The sequence below is a fragment of the Hippocampus zosterae genome, chromosome 6 (assembly GCF_025434085.1).
Source record: "Hippocampus zosterae strain Florida chromosome 6, ASM2543408v3, whole genome shotgun sequence".
Lineage (NCBI taxonomy): Eukaryota > Metazoa > Chordata > Actinopteri > Syngnathiformes > Syngnathidae > Hippocampus > Hippocampus zosterae.
In genome coordinates, this window is record NC_067456.1 from 4,168,073 (window position 1) to 4,181,954 (window position 13,882).

Here is a 13,882-nt window from a genome sequence, read left to right on the forward strand (position 1 = left end):
ATAAGGATAATTCAACTCACCCCACCAAACCACTGAAACAAAGTTTAGAGCCATATTTTCCTCATGCTAGCATGCAAATTAATCTCAAGATCATATTTAAATGAGGCCATTTGACTCAAACGTTTTGCACAAGTCGTCATTGATTTTCCATGGTCAAAGACGGACAGTTATTTTATGACAAACACAAATCCGATCGACTTTCCTTGAACGCATTCTCCTCCTTTCAATCGTTGTTTCTCTTAAAATTCACCCTTGGGTGACTCGAGCTGTCGTTTCGCCTCTCTCTCTGCGCCGTGCCGTGATTTACATCACCTTGAGGGATTTGAGCTTTCATTCCTTTGAACGCGGCGCTATATTTTGTGAACACAACTGCAAAATATGTTACCCCGTCGTAAGTGGGGGCAAAGATAAGGAGAAGCAGCTGAGTGTGATGAAGAGATCAGGTGAAATTGGCCTCGGCGGACATGAATTACAAGCTTGGGAGACGTTCGTGCCAGTTCAGTTCTGTAAGCGTACGTTTGAGGGAGCAAGGCAAGGCAAAAAAAAAAAAAATGGCTCTGAGCTAGAGTGACCCTTTTTTTTTCCACATGTTCCTTATTTAAAGGCCGAATTGACACTGCACGTGCTGGAACTGGGCCACTTGTTAATATAAGATACCCGAACCACAAGACTATTTTAGCCAAGAGGCTCAAAAGTGAACTGGGGGGGGGGGGGGGGGGCATGAAAACAATAAAGTCGGTTGAGCACTGAGGCAACTGGTACGGAAGAGGATTAGGGCCAATGAAGAAAGAAAAAATAAGGTTGGCAAGATTCTGACTTTAAAGTGAGAATTCTGACTTTAATCTCAGAATTCTGACTTTAAACTCAGAATTCTGACTTTAAAGTGAGAATTCTGACTTTAATCTCAGAATTCTGACTTTAATCTCCCCCTTATTAACTTTGACGAGGTCGAGCCTTATTTAATCCTCATTATAGATTAAAGTGAGAATTCTGATATTAAAGTCAGAATTCTCACTTAAGAATTCTCACTTTAAAGTCAGAATTCTCACTTTAAAGTCAGAATTCTGAGTTTAAAGTCAGAATTCTGAGATTAAAGTCAGAATCTTGCCAACCTTATTTTTTCTTTCTTCATTGGCCCTAATCCTCTTCCGTAAACTGGTGAGCAGACACCAAAGCGAGAGGAGTTAGTTTTGAAATGTCACACTTGACTAGAATGTGAAGAAAACAAAATCATCAAACAAGTTCCCGGGAAGTCATCCTGACAGTTGCCCGGCGATAATTCAGAATCATCGGCAAGTAAAGTGCTTTTTAAGATCAATAAATTCCTCATCGACCTCAATTTGAAACCATTTTTTTTTTTTGTGCAGAAGCAAAATTGGATTTAATCACAAACATAAATACAAGGCCATTAATTTGACAATTTGCCAGAATTTATCACCGTCTAGCTGGAATTAATTAAAAAAAAAACAACTCTTAACTTATTTTTATCGCCATCCTGCTCGTCCAACAAAAAAAAAAATGTTTGTGTCCTCTGATATGATCTCTATCTCCTGTCCAGTTTCTAGAGCAGCATATGAAGGTGAGCTTAACTTTGACGAGGTCGAGCCATGAGCGACTCGGCCGTTTTGGCAGTCGGGGGCGGGGAGGAGACTGATCCCTTTGGCGACGGTTAAGGGCCGGCTCAGCGTGCGCCCCTCAGTCAACGTGAACGCGCGCGCAAATAATACACTCATTCGAGATTCCGGCGTCAAAATGCTACCTGCCATCTGCTTTATGCGGGGGAGCCCGCAAGAATGCAACCCGGCACAAAATTCGGGTGAGTCGGTCAAATGGTTTTCAAAGATAGACTTGCTTTTTTTTTTTGTACATTGAATTGAAGAAAATCTGGCTCTTTAGTTGATGATTGTATATTTCGCCCGTTATTTCTCTTTGGCACCTGAAAAATTTCCTTCGCATGAATGTTAAGTAATGACTTGCGCCATTCTGTCCAAATGTTTTTTTTTTAACCGATGACAGAAAAGATCTAAAACTCCTTTTTATTTGACCGAGTCATATCTTTTAAGCCAGGGGTGCCCATTAGGTAGATCCTGATCTACCGGTAGATCTAAGACAGGTCCCAAGTAGATCCGAGGAGTGTCGAGAAGAAAAACATGTGTCTTTGTACATGTTAGTAATATATTTTTTGTGTTAATATACACTGCACACTAATCAGTCTAATTTTCACTAAAAAAATATATTTAAAAAATAAAATAAAGCAGGTAAATCTTTAATTTGTGTGTGTGTGTGTGTGTGCGCGCCGGTAAGGGTAGATCCCGTGAGGTTAGTTGATCAAAAAGTAGATCTTCGATCCAAAAAGTTTGGGCACCCCTGTTTTAAACTATTCGCTGGGTTGTTCGCTCTAGCCTGATATCGAGATTGATTTAAGGATAGAAAGATGGAAATTTCTTCACCGTTCCATCGGTGGACAAAAGCTCTTGTTCAGCGTCCTTCAACCCTGCCTCCATGACAGAGTTCGCTTTCCTCCTCTGTTTACGCAGTCGAGTTTCATTTTCTCGCGCACAGCTGAATACGTATCCGGCGATTCCCAACCGGTGTGCCCGGGGCCACATTAGCGTGCCGTGAGAGCTCTGACTGTGTTGTGGAAAATTATTCAATTTGACCTCATTGGTGAGAAAATGATTTATTCATAAGAAATAACGTATCTTTGTCCATCTATCCATGCCAGCAACTTAGAGTGACAGAAGGATGAAATTGTCAAGAGGTTTGTGACCATTTTATTTATTTTTTTCTGGTGAGCCATTCAATTTTTTCGAATTTAAAAAATATATATAAATTTATATTCAATAAATTTATTAAATTTATATATTAAATTTATATAAATTTAATTTTAAAATTTAAAAATTATTTTTTTTAAATTTAAAAAAATGTGCCTAGGCTCAATCAAGGTTGGGGACCACTGTGCTCGATCATCGTCAGTCTTTTGAGGAGGCGCTGGTGGCAGGCAGGGAACCGGTGTTGCATCTTAGGCTAAAGTAACGTAAACCATCAAGGTCGAGGACTTGTTGACGGACAGAAAGGCAAACCGATCAGCGTTTGATTTTCGCTTTGATCTTGTCAATGCCACGACCTCCGCCACCTGCAGTCAGTCTCGTTTTGCCGGTGGATGAATACTCAGGTGCAGCACGTTGTAGAAACAATTGGGGGTGCTAGCTTTTGTGGCCCACTGAGTCCAATGTGATCACAGAATGATCTCTAACCCCTCCTAGGTCCCCCCCCCCGCCCCCCCGATCCAAGTCTTGTGTTTAGGGCAAGTGTGCCAATGCAGGTTTGGTCCAGTCCGGTTTGCGGCGGGTTTGCGGTGGGTTTAGGGGTGCGGTGGTTTGACAGGTTCAGTCAGGCGGATGCGGAGTGTGTTGTTGTAGCGGTGGCGACGGTCAAAGGCTTGTACAAGCAAGTCTACGCGCTGCTGGCTGGGAGACCAGCCGGCTCCGCTCTCCCAGAACGAACGGCAGGCAGGAGATTTTCTTGCTGCTTTGGATTTGGCCGTCCCATGGACATTTAATCCGAATTTCAATGCAATTACAGCAACGCAGGTCACTTCACTTCTGTGAATGGCTTTGCCAATCATGAAAGTCTTGAGCGTTCCCGGTAATGGATCATTTGCATCATCAGAAAACACATTTGGATTTTTGGGATATGGTGTAAAAGTTAATAAGAAATGCCGGCAGCCTGGCAGGTGTATGCTGACTCAAATTGAACCCTTTCAGGGGACAGCGGTGACAAGAGTGGATAGCTCTTCAAATTTTTTTTTTTCTGATGTTAGCTCATTCACTCCCAAAGACGTTTTTAAACGTCTTTTCAGACTTGGTCCAGAATTGGCTGGTATTGAATGAGTTCATCTTAATGTCACGGTTGTGCATCCAACCACTACAATTGGCCGACCCTTATGTGTGTTGCCATTTGCTGGCATTCTTTTTTTTTCCCCATGTCTAAAATAAAAACACGAGAAAAAAAATCCTGATGTGGGTGATCATTATTTGTGCATGAAAGGGGTCATATAAATTTAAATGGCTTTGGTTGGTTGTCAACACAGCCACATCCCAGTTAGAAGCGGACGTGCACGGTTGTGCAACCACATCTTCGTGGCTGTTTATTTATGATGATTTATTTTTTTTCCGGCCACCCTCATTGCACAATATTGCAGGTTATAGGTCAAAATCAAATTGTATTCAATTCAAATAAAAGCCCTTTTTCGCCAAGTCTAAAGTCAAATTTTTTGGGACTTTGAACTTGCTTATATCTCAGTCACCGGTCCTTCTAGAGCCGGGGTGTCAAACTCGTTTTTATCACAGGCCTTATTTTAGTTACCGTTTCCCTCGTAAGGCCGTGATAAATGAAACCATATAAAGAAGTCAAGAATGATGATTTATTCAACTATTGTTACTGTCCTGAGGGATGTGGGAACAAGAACGTGCTGATATTATTGCTCATATTTATTACAAATGAGAATTAGAAATTTTGGGAGAGATTTTAGCAAGAAAGTTAACATCTTTGATTTGCTTTCGCGGGCCACATCAAATGATCTGGCGGGCCAGATCTGGCCCCCGGGCCTCGAGTTTGACAACTTTGCTCAAGAGGCTGTTGATGGCATCTCAAAAGTGATTGCAACCAAAAAGCTTCGCGCACCGTGCTTTTCTTTCATATCTGTTTTGAATCTGTGCATCGGATTTTGGATCCGATCTAAACGGATGTATCTCGACTCTAATCCCGTGCCGCAGGCCTTCACTGTGGAGCCACCGTACACGTGTGCAGCAAGTTAATTGGCCCGCTCTCGCAGACGTGCGACGGATACGACCGCCACATGCGCGATTCCAGTGTGACTTTATAATGCCGGCTACGTATTTGTATGTTGTCGACACGCGTTCGCAAACACATCGAGACAATTTGCATATTAACGATACGCGAAGCAGGAGCTCGAGCTCTACGCGCCGCTTTTACAGTTTCCATTGACGCTTTGCATGAAGTGTGCCTTTGATTCCAACCACTGTCTTATGTAAGCAACGGAGATAACCAAAAATATTACACGCCGCTCTCATTACGATGCGGCGCAGTTACTCACTGCTGCAAATCATATGTGGCCCCTCGCGTGCATAAGATCTCAGTAAGCAGACACACACACGTTGCTGGCTGCACTTCACTTAGCAATGCAACATGGACCGACATCATTTACTGCCTCGTTGCATTTAACATCCGCTTTCTCTCTCTCTCTCTCTCTCTGTCCCAGCAACTTCTTTCAACCAATTTGGACTCGACTCTCGGCACGAAGCGTTTGTGTCACAATGATTGAATTATGTGTGAGGGACTCCATTTGAAGTGATGTGGGCTTTTTCCAGTGTGCTTGTTTCTAAATCATGTTTGGAGGGCTGGGTGTGTGTGTGTGTGTGTGTCCCTTGAGTAACCTGCGTGTCGCCAAATTGCTTGCCTCGCAAGGCAACTCGCATTTTTATGTACACAATGCTTAAAGTAGGGCGGCCCGGTAGTCCAGTGGTTAGCACGTCGGCTTCACAGTGCAGAGGTACCGGGTTCGATTCCAGCTCCGGCCTCCCTGTGTGGAGTTTGCATGTTCTCCCCGGGCCTGCGTGGGTTTTCTCCGGGTGCTCCGGTTTCCTACCACATTCCAAAAACATGCGTGGCAGGCTGATTGGATGCTCTAAATTGTCCCAAGGTGTGAGTGTGGGCGTGGATGGTTGTTCGTCTCTGTGTGCCCTGCGATTGGCTGGCAACTGATTCAGGGTGTCCCCCGCCTACTGCCCAAAGACGGCCCAGTAGTCCAGTGATTAGCACGTTGACTTCACAGTGCAGAGGTACCGGGTTCGATTCCAGCTCCGGCCTCCCTGTGTGGAGTTTGCATGTTCTCCCCGGGCCTGTGTGGGTTTTCTCCGGGTGCTCCGGTTTCCTCCCACATTCCAAAAACATGCGTGGCAGGCTGATTGAACACTCTAAATTGTCCCAAGGTGTGAGTGTGGGACAAAAACTCCATTGTTGTTGTTTTGTTTTTTTTGGACACCCACATTAACCTTACTCTTCTGTTTTTGTGTCCGCAGGCACAGAAATCATGGATAGAGAGAGCATTCAGCAAGAGAGAATGCGTTCATATCATTGTGAGCGCCAAAGACCCCCATAGGTACGCAACACACCAAAATTCAAATGTGGGGACATATCTCATATCACAAAAAAGTGCCGAAAGTAGTTGCGCGCATAGACGTAATGGCACGGTGATTGCGGGAATCATTTTGCTGCATGACAAAAATGTAAATATAATAAAAGTTATTTATGTTTACCATTGGAGCACAAAGGGAAAAACTCCAACCCTAATTTGAATTAGGAGGCCCACATCTCCCTCAATGTGATTTTCAATGATGGGTGTTGTAGCTTCAATTTCTATTCCTCTCTCTCTCTCACATACACACACACACACACACACACACACACACTGCCTGCACAGCGGTGCAGGCAGTGTGAAACGGTAATGATGATGAAAACCGAAGTTGCGAAAAGCTTTCCAAGCCGCGTTGCCCGCAGTTGTTGTTTTACACGCTTGCTTCGAGCAAATTGTCCCAAAGCAAAGAAACAGATCTGTCACCTGCGCTCTTGCGAGCCCGTGTTTATGAGATCACGCAAATCCTCCGCGACTCCCAGACGCATCCTTTTGCAGCATTGCACAACGGAGATGTAGCATCCCCCGTAAGCACATCCTTCCTACGAAAAGGCAAGACGGCATTAAAATTGCGCAACAAAGACAGGGGCCAGTGACCAGTGGCCCCCCTTTTTCCCCACCCCAACGGGGAAGCACTCGTACCCAAGATAAGACGGATGGTGTTCACACGCTTTTCCAAAGAGAAGTCAAATGCCGTTAGCGGGTCACTGCACAAACAACGTAGCCACTTGAGCCGCGGGTGAAAACCGACAAGATCCCGAAGGCATCGAGGCGCTCCGGCAGAGTGCGAAGGCATCGCTGTTATCTGTAGAAGCGGAGTCGTCAGATGAATGACCTTCGGTGTAAAGAGAGAAGTGATCGCTCAGACCGGAAGGATAGACGGGAAGCTCAACGCCGCCCCGTTATCGTCAGCGACCAACAAGCATGGGGGAGCGCACTGATAAGGCGTGTAAATCTCTTTTGGCTCTCACCGGCCCCAAAAACTCTGGACGAACCAGTGAACTCAGTCACGGTCCCCTCAATTTCCCGATCTAGCGGCAGTGTCCTGCATTTTGTGGCGGGGGATAGCAACTTGTAAAGCAAGTTTCCACGTTCTGAAACCGGCGTTCCTGATTGCTGAATGTTGACGTTTCAGTATTTTAAGTTTTAAGTACTGGCAAAAATTCATTCTGCCCTCACATTGGAACATGAGAACGGTTTGAAAGAGTCCCGCGTTCATTTCCGCGCTACAATTTAGACCGCATTTGTGCTTGTGTTACAGAGTGCTCGGGTGGGGGTGGGGGGGGGGGGTGTAGAGGCGGATGATTCAGCCGTGTACAAATTGGAAATACGGAGTGGCCCCCAAAGTCACTACGCGCGTCCTTTTCCTTGCTTCCATTTCATTTCACTTATCTGCCCGACAGATGTGAGGTCCATTAACATCTGGCAGTGTAGGATTTGGCGTTTTTTGTCAGCATTTTGTGTACCAAAAAAAAAAAAAAAACATAAACAAAACGAAAGTTAAAATGTAAATATGTACTTCCCCCCCCCCCAAAAAAATAAAAACTAGTCGGTGACTGTTAACTGTTTGGGTGGGAAACCAAATTTGGCTGAAAAATGATGCAAGGTCAAGATGGACACCGCTCTTTTTTGTCTGGTAACATCAGCAGCGCCCGGTAGTCCAGTGGTTAGCACGTCGGCTTCACAGTGCAGAGGTACCGGGTTCGATTCCAGCTCCGGCCTCCCTGTGTGGAGTTTGCATGTTCTCCCCGGGCCTGCGTGGGTTTTCTCCGGGTGCTCCGGTTTCCTCCCACATTCCAAAAACCTGCTCATTGGACGCTCTAAATTGTCCCTAGGTGTGAGTGTGAGCGTGAATGGTTGTTTGTCTCTGTGTGCCCTGTGATTGGCTGGCAACCGATTCAGGGTGTCCCCCGCCTACTGCCCGGAGACAGCTGGGATGGGCTCCAGCACCACCCGCGACCCTAGTGAGGATCACGCGGTACGGAAGATGAATGAATGAATGAATGAACATCAGCAGCGTCAGTCAAATGTTCGGAACTTCAAAAGGACACCCAGGACCTGGTCTGAGGACGCGACTAACAATAAGAGACGTCCGTTTCCTGCCCGAATTTGTTAAAGTGCTGAAGATTGATGAGTAGAACGTCTGACAATGAAGCGCAATCTAACAGAACTAATTCTTGTAATAATTCAAATTGCCTCTTTGAATATGGATAAGATGGCGAAAGGTTTTGTAAAGGTCACCGTTGCAATTGTTTCTGCTTCTGGATCGGCGAAATTATTCCCCGCTTCCAATTCGTCAACACGTGCGAGGTTTTTCATTTCCACAACCATCCAAATAAGTGACGCAAGTGTGCTGCCACTCGATTCCTCTCGTTACAACAGCTGTCGCCGCTCCGACGAGAGAGCCGAAAAGGCACGATTTTAATTCGTCCCCGACCAGGCTCGATGCCGAGCGGCACGCTTCAGTATGTTACACTTTGTTCGGATGAAGGATTATCATCGAACGACGTGGCGGCAATTTCCCTGGAGATCACATCATTTCTTTCAAGTAGAAAACAAACACTTGCTTTGCAGGAGGCGAAGGAAAAGCAATGAAGACGGAAAGATGAAGTGTCAACAGAATCAGATTCCGAGCCATTTTCTCTTACTTCCTCCCGCGGGTCTGGAAAACAAATATGAAAGCAACATCCAAATCAGGAGGGCACCCTTGTAACTTTCATTTTCTTTTTAATGGGTCTTGTCGATGGACAGAAAGCATATAGAGCAAAGACAGCGGAACCCGAAAAGTCCTTATCGACGACCCTGTGAGAAGAGACAATTCTGTTGATAGACCGTCACTTCATTTTTTACAACCGCACATGCTATATCATCTCCATTTCTCCTTCGCAGACATTCCAACTGCACTTTGAAACAGTAATTCACGCCTTCGTCACATCCCGTCTAGTTTACTGTACTGCATTTTACTTTGGAGTCGGCCAATCCTCCATTAAGCGTGTCCAGTTGGGCCAGAGTGCTGCTGCTGCTGCTCGTCTGCCCATCTTTAAAACTCTTCTTAAACCTCATTTTTATTCTTTGGCTTTTGACTCAACATGCGACTTGATTTGTGTGCTTTCTACTGTCTTCATTCTTCATTTATAATAATAATAATAATAATAATAATAATAATAATAATAATAAAATATCCTTTATTTGTCCCACACTGAGGCGGCCCGGTAGTCCAGTGGTTAGCACGTCGGCTTCACAGTGCAGAGATACCGGGTTCGATTCCAGCTCCGGCCTCCATGTGTGGAGTTTGCATGTTCTCCCCGGGCCTGCGTGGGTTTTCTCCGGGTGCTCCGGTTTCCTCCCACATTCCAAAAACATGCATGGTAGGCTGTTTGGACGCTCTAAATTGTCCCTAGGTGTGAGTGTGAGCGTGATTGGTTGTTTGTCTCTGTGTGCCCTACGATTGGCTGGCAACCGATTCAGGGTGTCCCCCGCCTACTGCCCGGAGACGGCTGGGATAGGCTCCAGCACCCCCCGCGACCCTTGTGAGGATCAAGCGGTTCGGAAGATGAATGAATGAATGAATGTCCCACACTGGGGAAATTTACAGCCTCAACAAACAAATTAATTGTTTGTTGTATGAATTATTTTTGCTCCATGCGGCGGTTGTTTTAAAGTGCTCTATGAATGCAGTTGAGTTTTGCCAAATAAATCCCGTTGCCTACATCCAATCTGGTGCGAAAGAGTGCCGTTGATTGCCGCGTTGTCATCTCACGTAGGTGCTGCTGCGGTCGCCTCATAGGACAGCACGTGGGGCTTCCCCCCGGCATTTCATCCAGTCACAATGACAAGGCCAAACGGGCGGCCAAGAACGACAGTCCGTCTGAGAAGTGGTCCATCAGCAAACACACTCAGCTCAGCCCCACGGATGCCTTCGGCACCATCGAGTTCCAGGGAGGAGGACATTCCAACAAAGCCATGGTGAACACACCGCACACCTGCAAGATCAGCCGCTCGCCATCCTTTTTGAAAATCAGAGCTGCGCATCTCGGGTATCGATCGATGCGAAAGGCGAACCAGTTCGATGCGCGCTTCTGTAATCACACATTTGCTAAAATTAACTTTCATTGTGATATGATAATATAAATAATGAATCATATTAATTTATGTGAAGAGACTAATGCTGTTAATAATTTCTTACAGTTATGAGGAAAAACGTTAATATCATTCACAACACTTTATTTGAAGTGTCTTCTATCTAAATTAGACAGTAGGAGAAGCTAGCCACGAAAAAAACCCCAAACAAACCTACATTTCATATTTTGTAAATAATAATTCAAGACTGGATCACCAATTACCGGTAAGTAATTTGAAGATATTTACAAGTGCAAGGAGTTTGTTTCGAATGACTTTTGCATCGGATTCTCACAGTCACCGTCGGCGGTAATTGTTGCCTCCATGCAGTTCACGTCGTTGATTTACAGGTGAATTGTCGTTCATTTATTGGCGGGGTTGAATTATTCATGCCATGCATATGCTCGCTCGCTTGTCTGAGGATGAATTAGATAGATAAACAGATGTTTTTCATAATTCCGCTACATGTGGCCTCCAATTTTAGCAAACATCTGTCTCAGAACTTTGGAGCCAAGCAACACTGGTTCCCGGGGCTGGTGTCCGTATATCGGCTCGATCACTGACGCGCGTCCGTCTGTCTATCAGTACGTGCGAGTGTCTTATGACACCAAGCCGGACCTGCTGCTGCATCTGATGACCAAGGAGTGGCAGTTGGAGCTCCCCAAACTTCTCATCTCGGTCCACGGGGGGCTGCAGAACTTTGAATTGCAACCAAAACTCAAGCAGGTCTTTGGCAAAGGGCTCATCAAGGCTGCCATGACGACCGGAGCCTGGATCTTCACCGGAGGCGTCAATACGGGTGAACCACAACCCCATGTTGTCTTGTTTCAAAAGTCAGCTGCACCAAATACAATGAATTATTGATGGTGAACAGGGGAGATGTGATTTGATCGTCACTCGCGTAACGCTGTGTTGTTTTCCTTGTCGGCCCTGCCCTCCCCTCCCTCACATGTAAACAATAGGGGTCATTCGCCATGTGGGTGATGCGCTAAAAGACCATGCCTCCAAGTCCAGGGGAAAGATCTGCACCATTGGTATTGCGCCCTGGGGCATCGTGGAAAATCAGGAGGATCTCGTTGGCAAAGACGTAAGTGATGAAGCTGCAAGGGGAGTTCTGATAGACTGTCGTTCCTCGACAAAGGCACTGGGTGGGTTTTCTCTGGGTACTCCGGCTTCCTTCCACATTCAAAAAACACGCACGGCAAGTTAATGGAACACTTCAAATTGTCCCAAAGACAGCCGGGATGGGCTCCAGCACGACACTCCTGAGGATAAGCGGATTAGAAAATGGATGGAAAGAATAAAGCGAAATTGCACATCCACTCCAGTAGGTGGCAGTGGCAATCATATTGTCAGTGTGTGTGCAGGCAGTCCGAATAATGTTAATAAAGTTATTCAGCAGATTTATATTTCATTTTGTTTTCTTTCATGTTAATAAGGATCAGACACTCCCCCGCTATTTTGAGGCATGTTTCACTTTTCACATGGTTGCTTTGCTGCAGGTGGTACGTCCGTACCAGACCATGTCCAACCCGATGAGCAAGCTGACGGTTCTCAACAGTCTCCACTCACACTTCATCCTGGCCGACAACGGCACCACGGGGAAGTACGGCGCCGAGGTCAAACTACGGCGACAGTTAGAGAAACACATCTCCTTACAGAAGATCAACACACGTGAGTGTGCATGATTGACCCACTTTGCCCGAGTCTTTGGCACAGTCATGGGACTCTTTCATCCTACCGCCGTGCACCAATTGGGTTTGCACTCTATTGTCCGACTGCAGCTCGACGAATCAGGAGCTGATTTACGTTACACACTCACAGGATATTTTTAGCAAACTCCATAAGCCTTTTGCAATGTTCCCTTCCTTCAGGAAAGGTTTTTTTTTGTTTTTCCAGAGCTTCCTGACAGCTTAGTCGAACCCTTTCCTTATGTGAACCTGCTTGATATTCTACATTTTCTTGTTCCTGGTACATAACAATATTTACCAACATTAGAGACATATGGTGATTTTTCTCACTGGTATGAACAAAATGTTGGCTTGGGTTGTCTGTGAGTAATTTAGCAAAGCACGTCGAGCCTGCGAGGAGACAGCGCGTTCCACACTTTGCAGTCAAAAGCTGCTGTTTGCACCATTAATCCTAGCATTACAGAAGCTAGTTAGTTAGCCCCTCAATGATCATCTTAACTAGCAGTAGAATTCCCACTGAATTCCCAACTGAAAAGCAACTGAATTCCCACCACATCAGTTTTTTTAGAACTAACTTCAAAGAACATCATTGTAGACCTGCACTTGGAAATATAAAATAGATGTCAAGCTCGAGACGAACACGCCGAGAATAACTTGGAGCACCGTGACGCAACTTTGCCAACTTGTTGGCTTTGTGTGTGTTTGTGTGTGTGATTGACAAACGACTCAAAGCATTTTAAAGCAAAAACTTGTGAGCAAAGATATGTTGTCGTCGCGACAAACTGACATTTAATGCCTCGCTCGGATTAATTTAGCCATGCTAACATACCAGCACTGTGGATGATGTCACACTATCCTTAAAGGTCAGTTCTATCTAGTTTTTTTTCTTTTCAGCGTACGAGGCAGCTGTCAGCGAGGTGATTAACAAGCGCTAAGATATTGCTTGATTCGTGTCATTTTTTTCCCCAGCCCTTTTAGTCATCCAGTTTAGCGTGTTTGCTACTAGCTTATCTCATGCTCAGCAAAGGGCAGCGATAGCCTATTTGTATTTTGTGCGTGTACTCTGTGTACATTCTTTACGTGTATTTGTGCGGTCTTCATTTGCTAGTGAGCCCGTCACCTTGCATTTATCACTTTTCAATGTCCATTTAATGTCTTGGCTGCAACCCAAATGGAATATCACAAACACAAAATGCATTTTGTCGCTCATGCTCTCTCAACCACCGCCGCCCGTTCCATCTTCCAATACATTTCTCAACAGCCTCTCAGCGTATTGTTTAGAATGTGACACAGACCTGAATCGGGGGGGGAGCGATGTGTGGAACCATGATTTATTTGCCGCGCCCTCCTTTTGCTGTCAACATGCACACAAAATACATTTGTAAATGTCAAAAGAGTTTTGCCGATATGACTCCATTCATTTCTAAGTCAAAGAGATCAATTCATTTTGAAAACAATCACCCGATGTGGTGCTTACCTTTTGATATGATTGTTTTTGGTTCGTATATTGTCGGATCATTTCTAAAACTAAAATTCTCTTCTTCAAGCATTTAAAGAAATGCCCTGTGGGTCAAATGGTTCGACGGACGTGGCAGACTTGCGCTCTGCTGCTCACCTTTGAGTCATGTGACTTGTGGACTTCCCTTTGTCATCCTATGCCTGGAATCATATCAAAGGGGCTGGGAAGGCAAAGGGATGCCCAACCGTCACACAATCGCCTGACACTCCAGGCTACGGCCATGCAAACAAAGTGCCTGATGGGATTCCCAATTGTACCCCGCTTCAACTTTTTTTAAATTTATTTTTGTTTTTTTAACCCGATCCTAAGGAGAAACCTTAGCCTGATGGCATCTGC

General features: G+C 45.3%; 1 protein-coding gene across 23 annotated transcripts in view; it reads left to right on the forward strand.

Annotated features, from left to right (window-relative positions):
• Positions 1-13,882, forward strand: part of trpm3 (transient receptor potential cation channel, subfamily M, member 3) — a 115,389-nt gene that overhangs the window by 54,543 nt on the left and 46,964 nt on the right. For all 23 annotated transcript variants that reach the window (XM_052067354.1, XM_052067366.1, XM_052067345.1 and 20 more), the window contains exons 2-6: positions 6,105-6,184; positions 9,982-10,183; positions 10,922-11,135; positions 11,299-11,423; positions 11,839-12,010. In XM_052067354.1, coding sequence (XP_051923314.1) covers positions 6,105-6,184; positions 9,982-10,183; positions 10,922-11,135; positions 11,299-11,423; positions 11,839-12,010 — 793 coding nt within the window. The remainder of the gene's footprint in view (positions 1-6,104; positions 6,185-9,981; positions 10,184-10,921; positions 11,136-11,298; positions 11,424-11,838; positions 12,011-13,882) is intronic.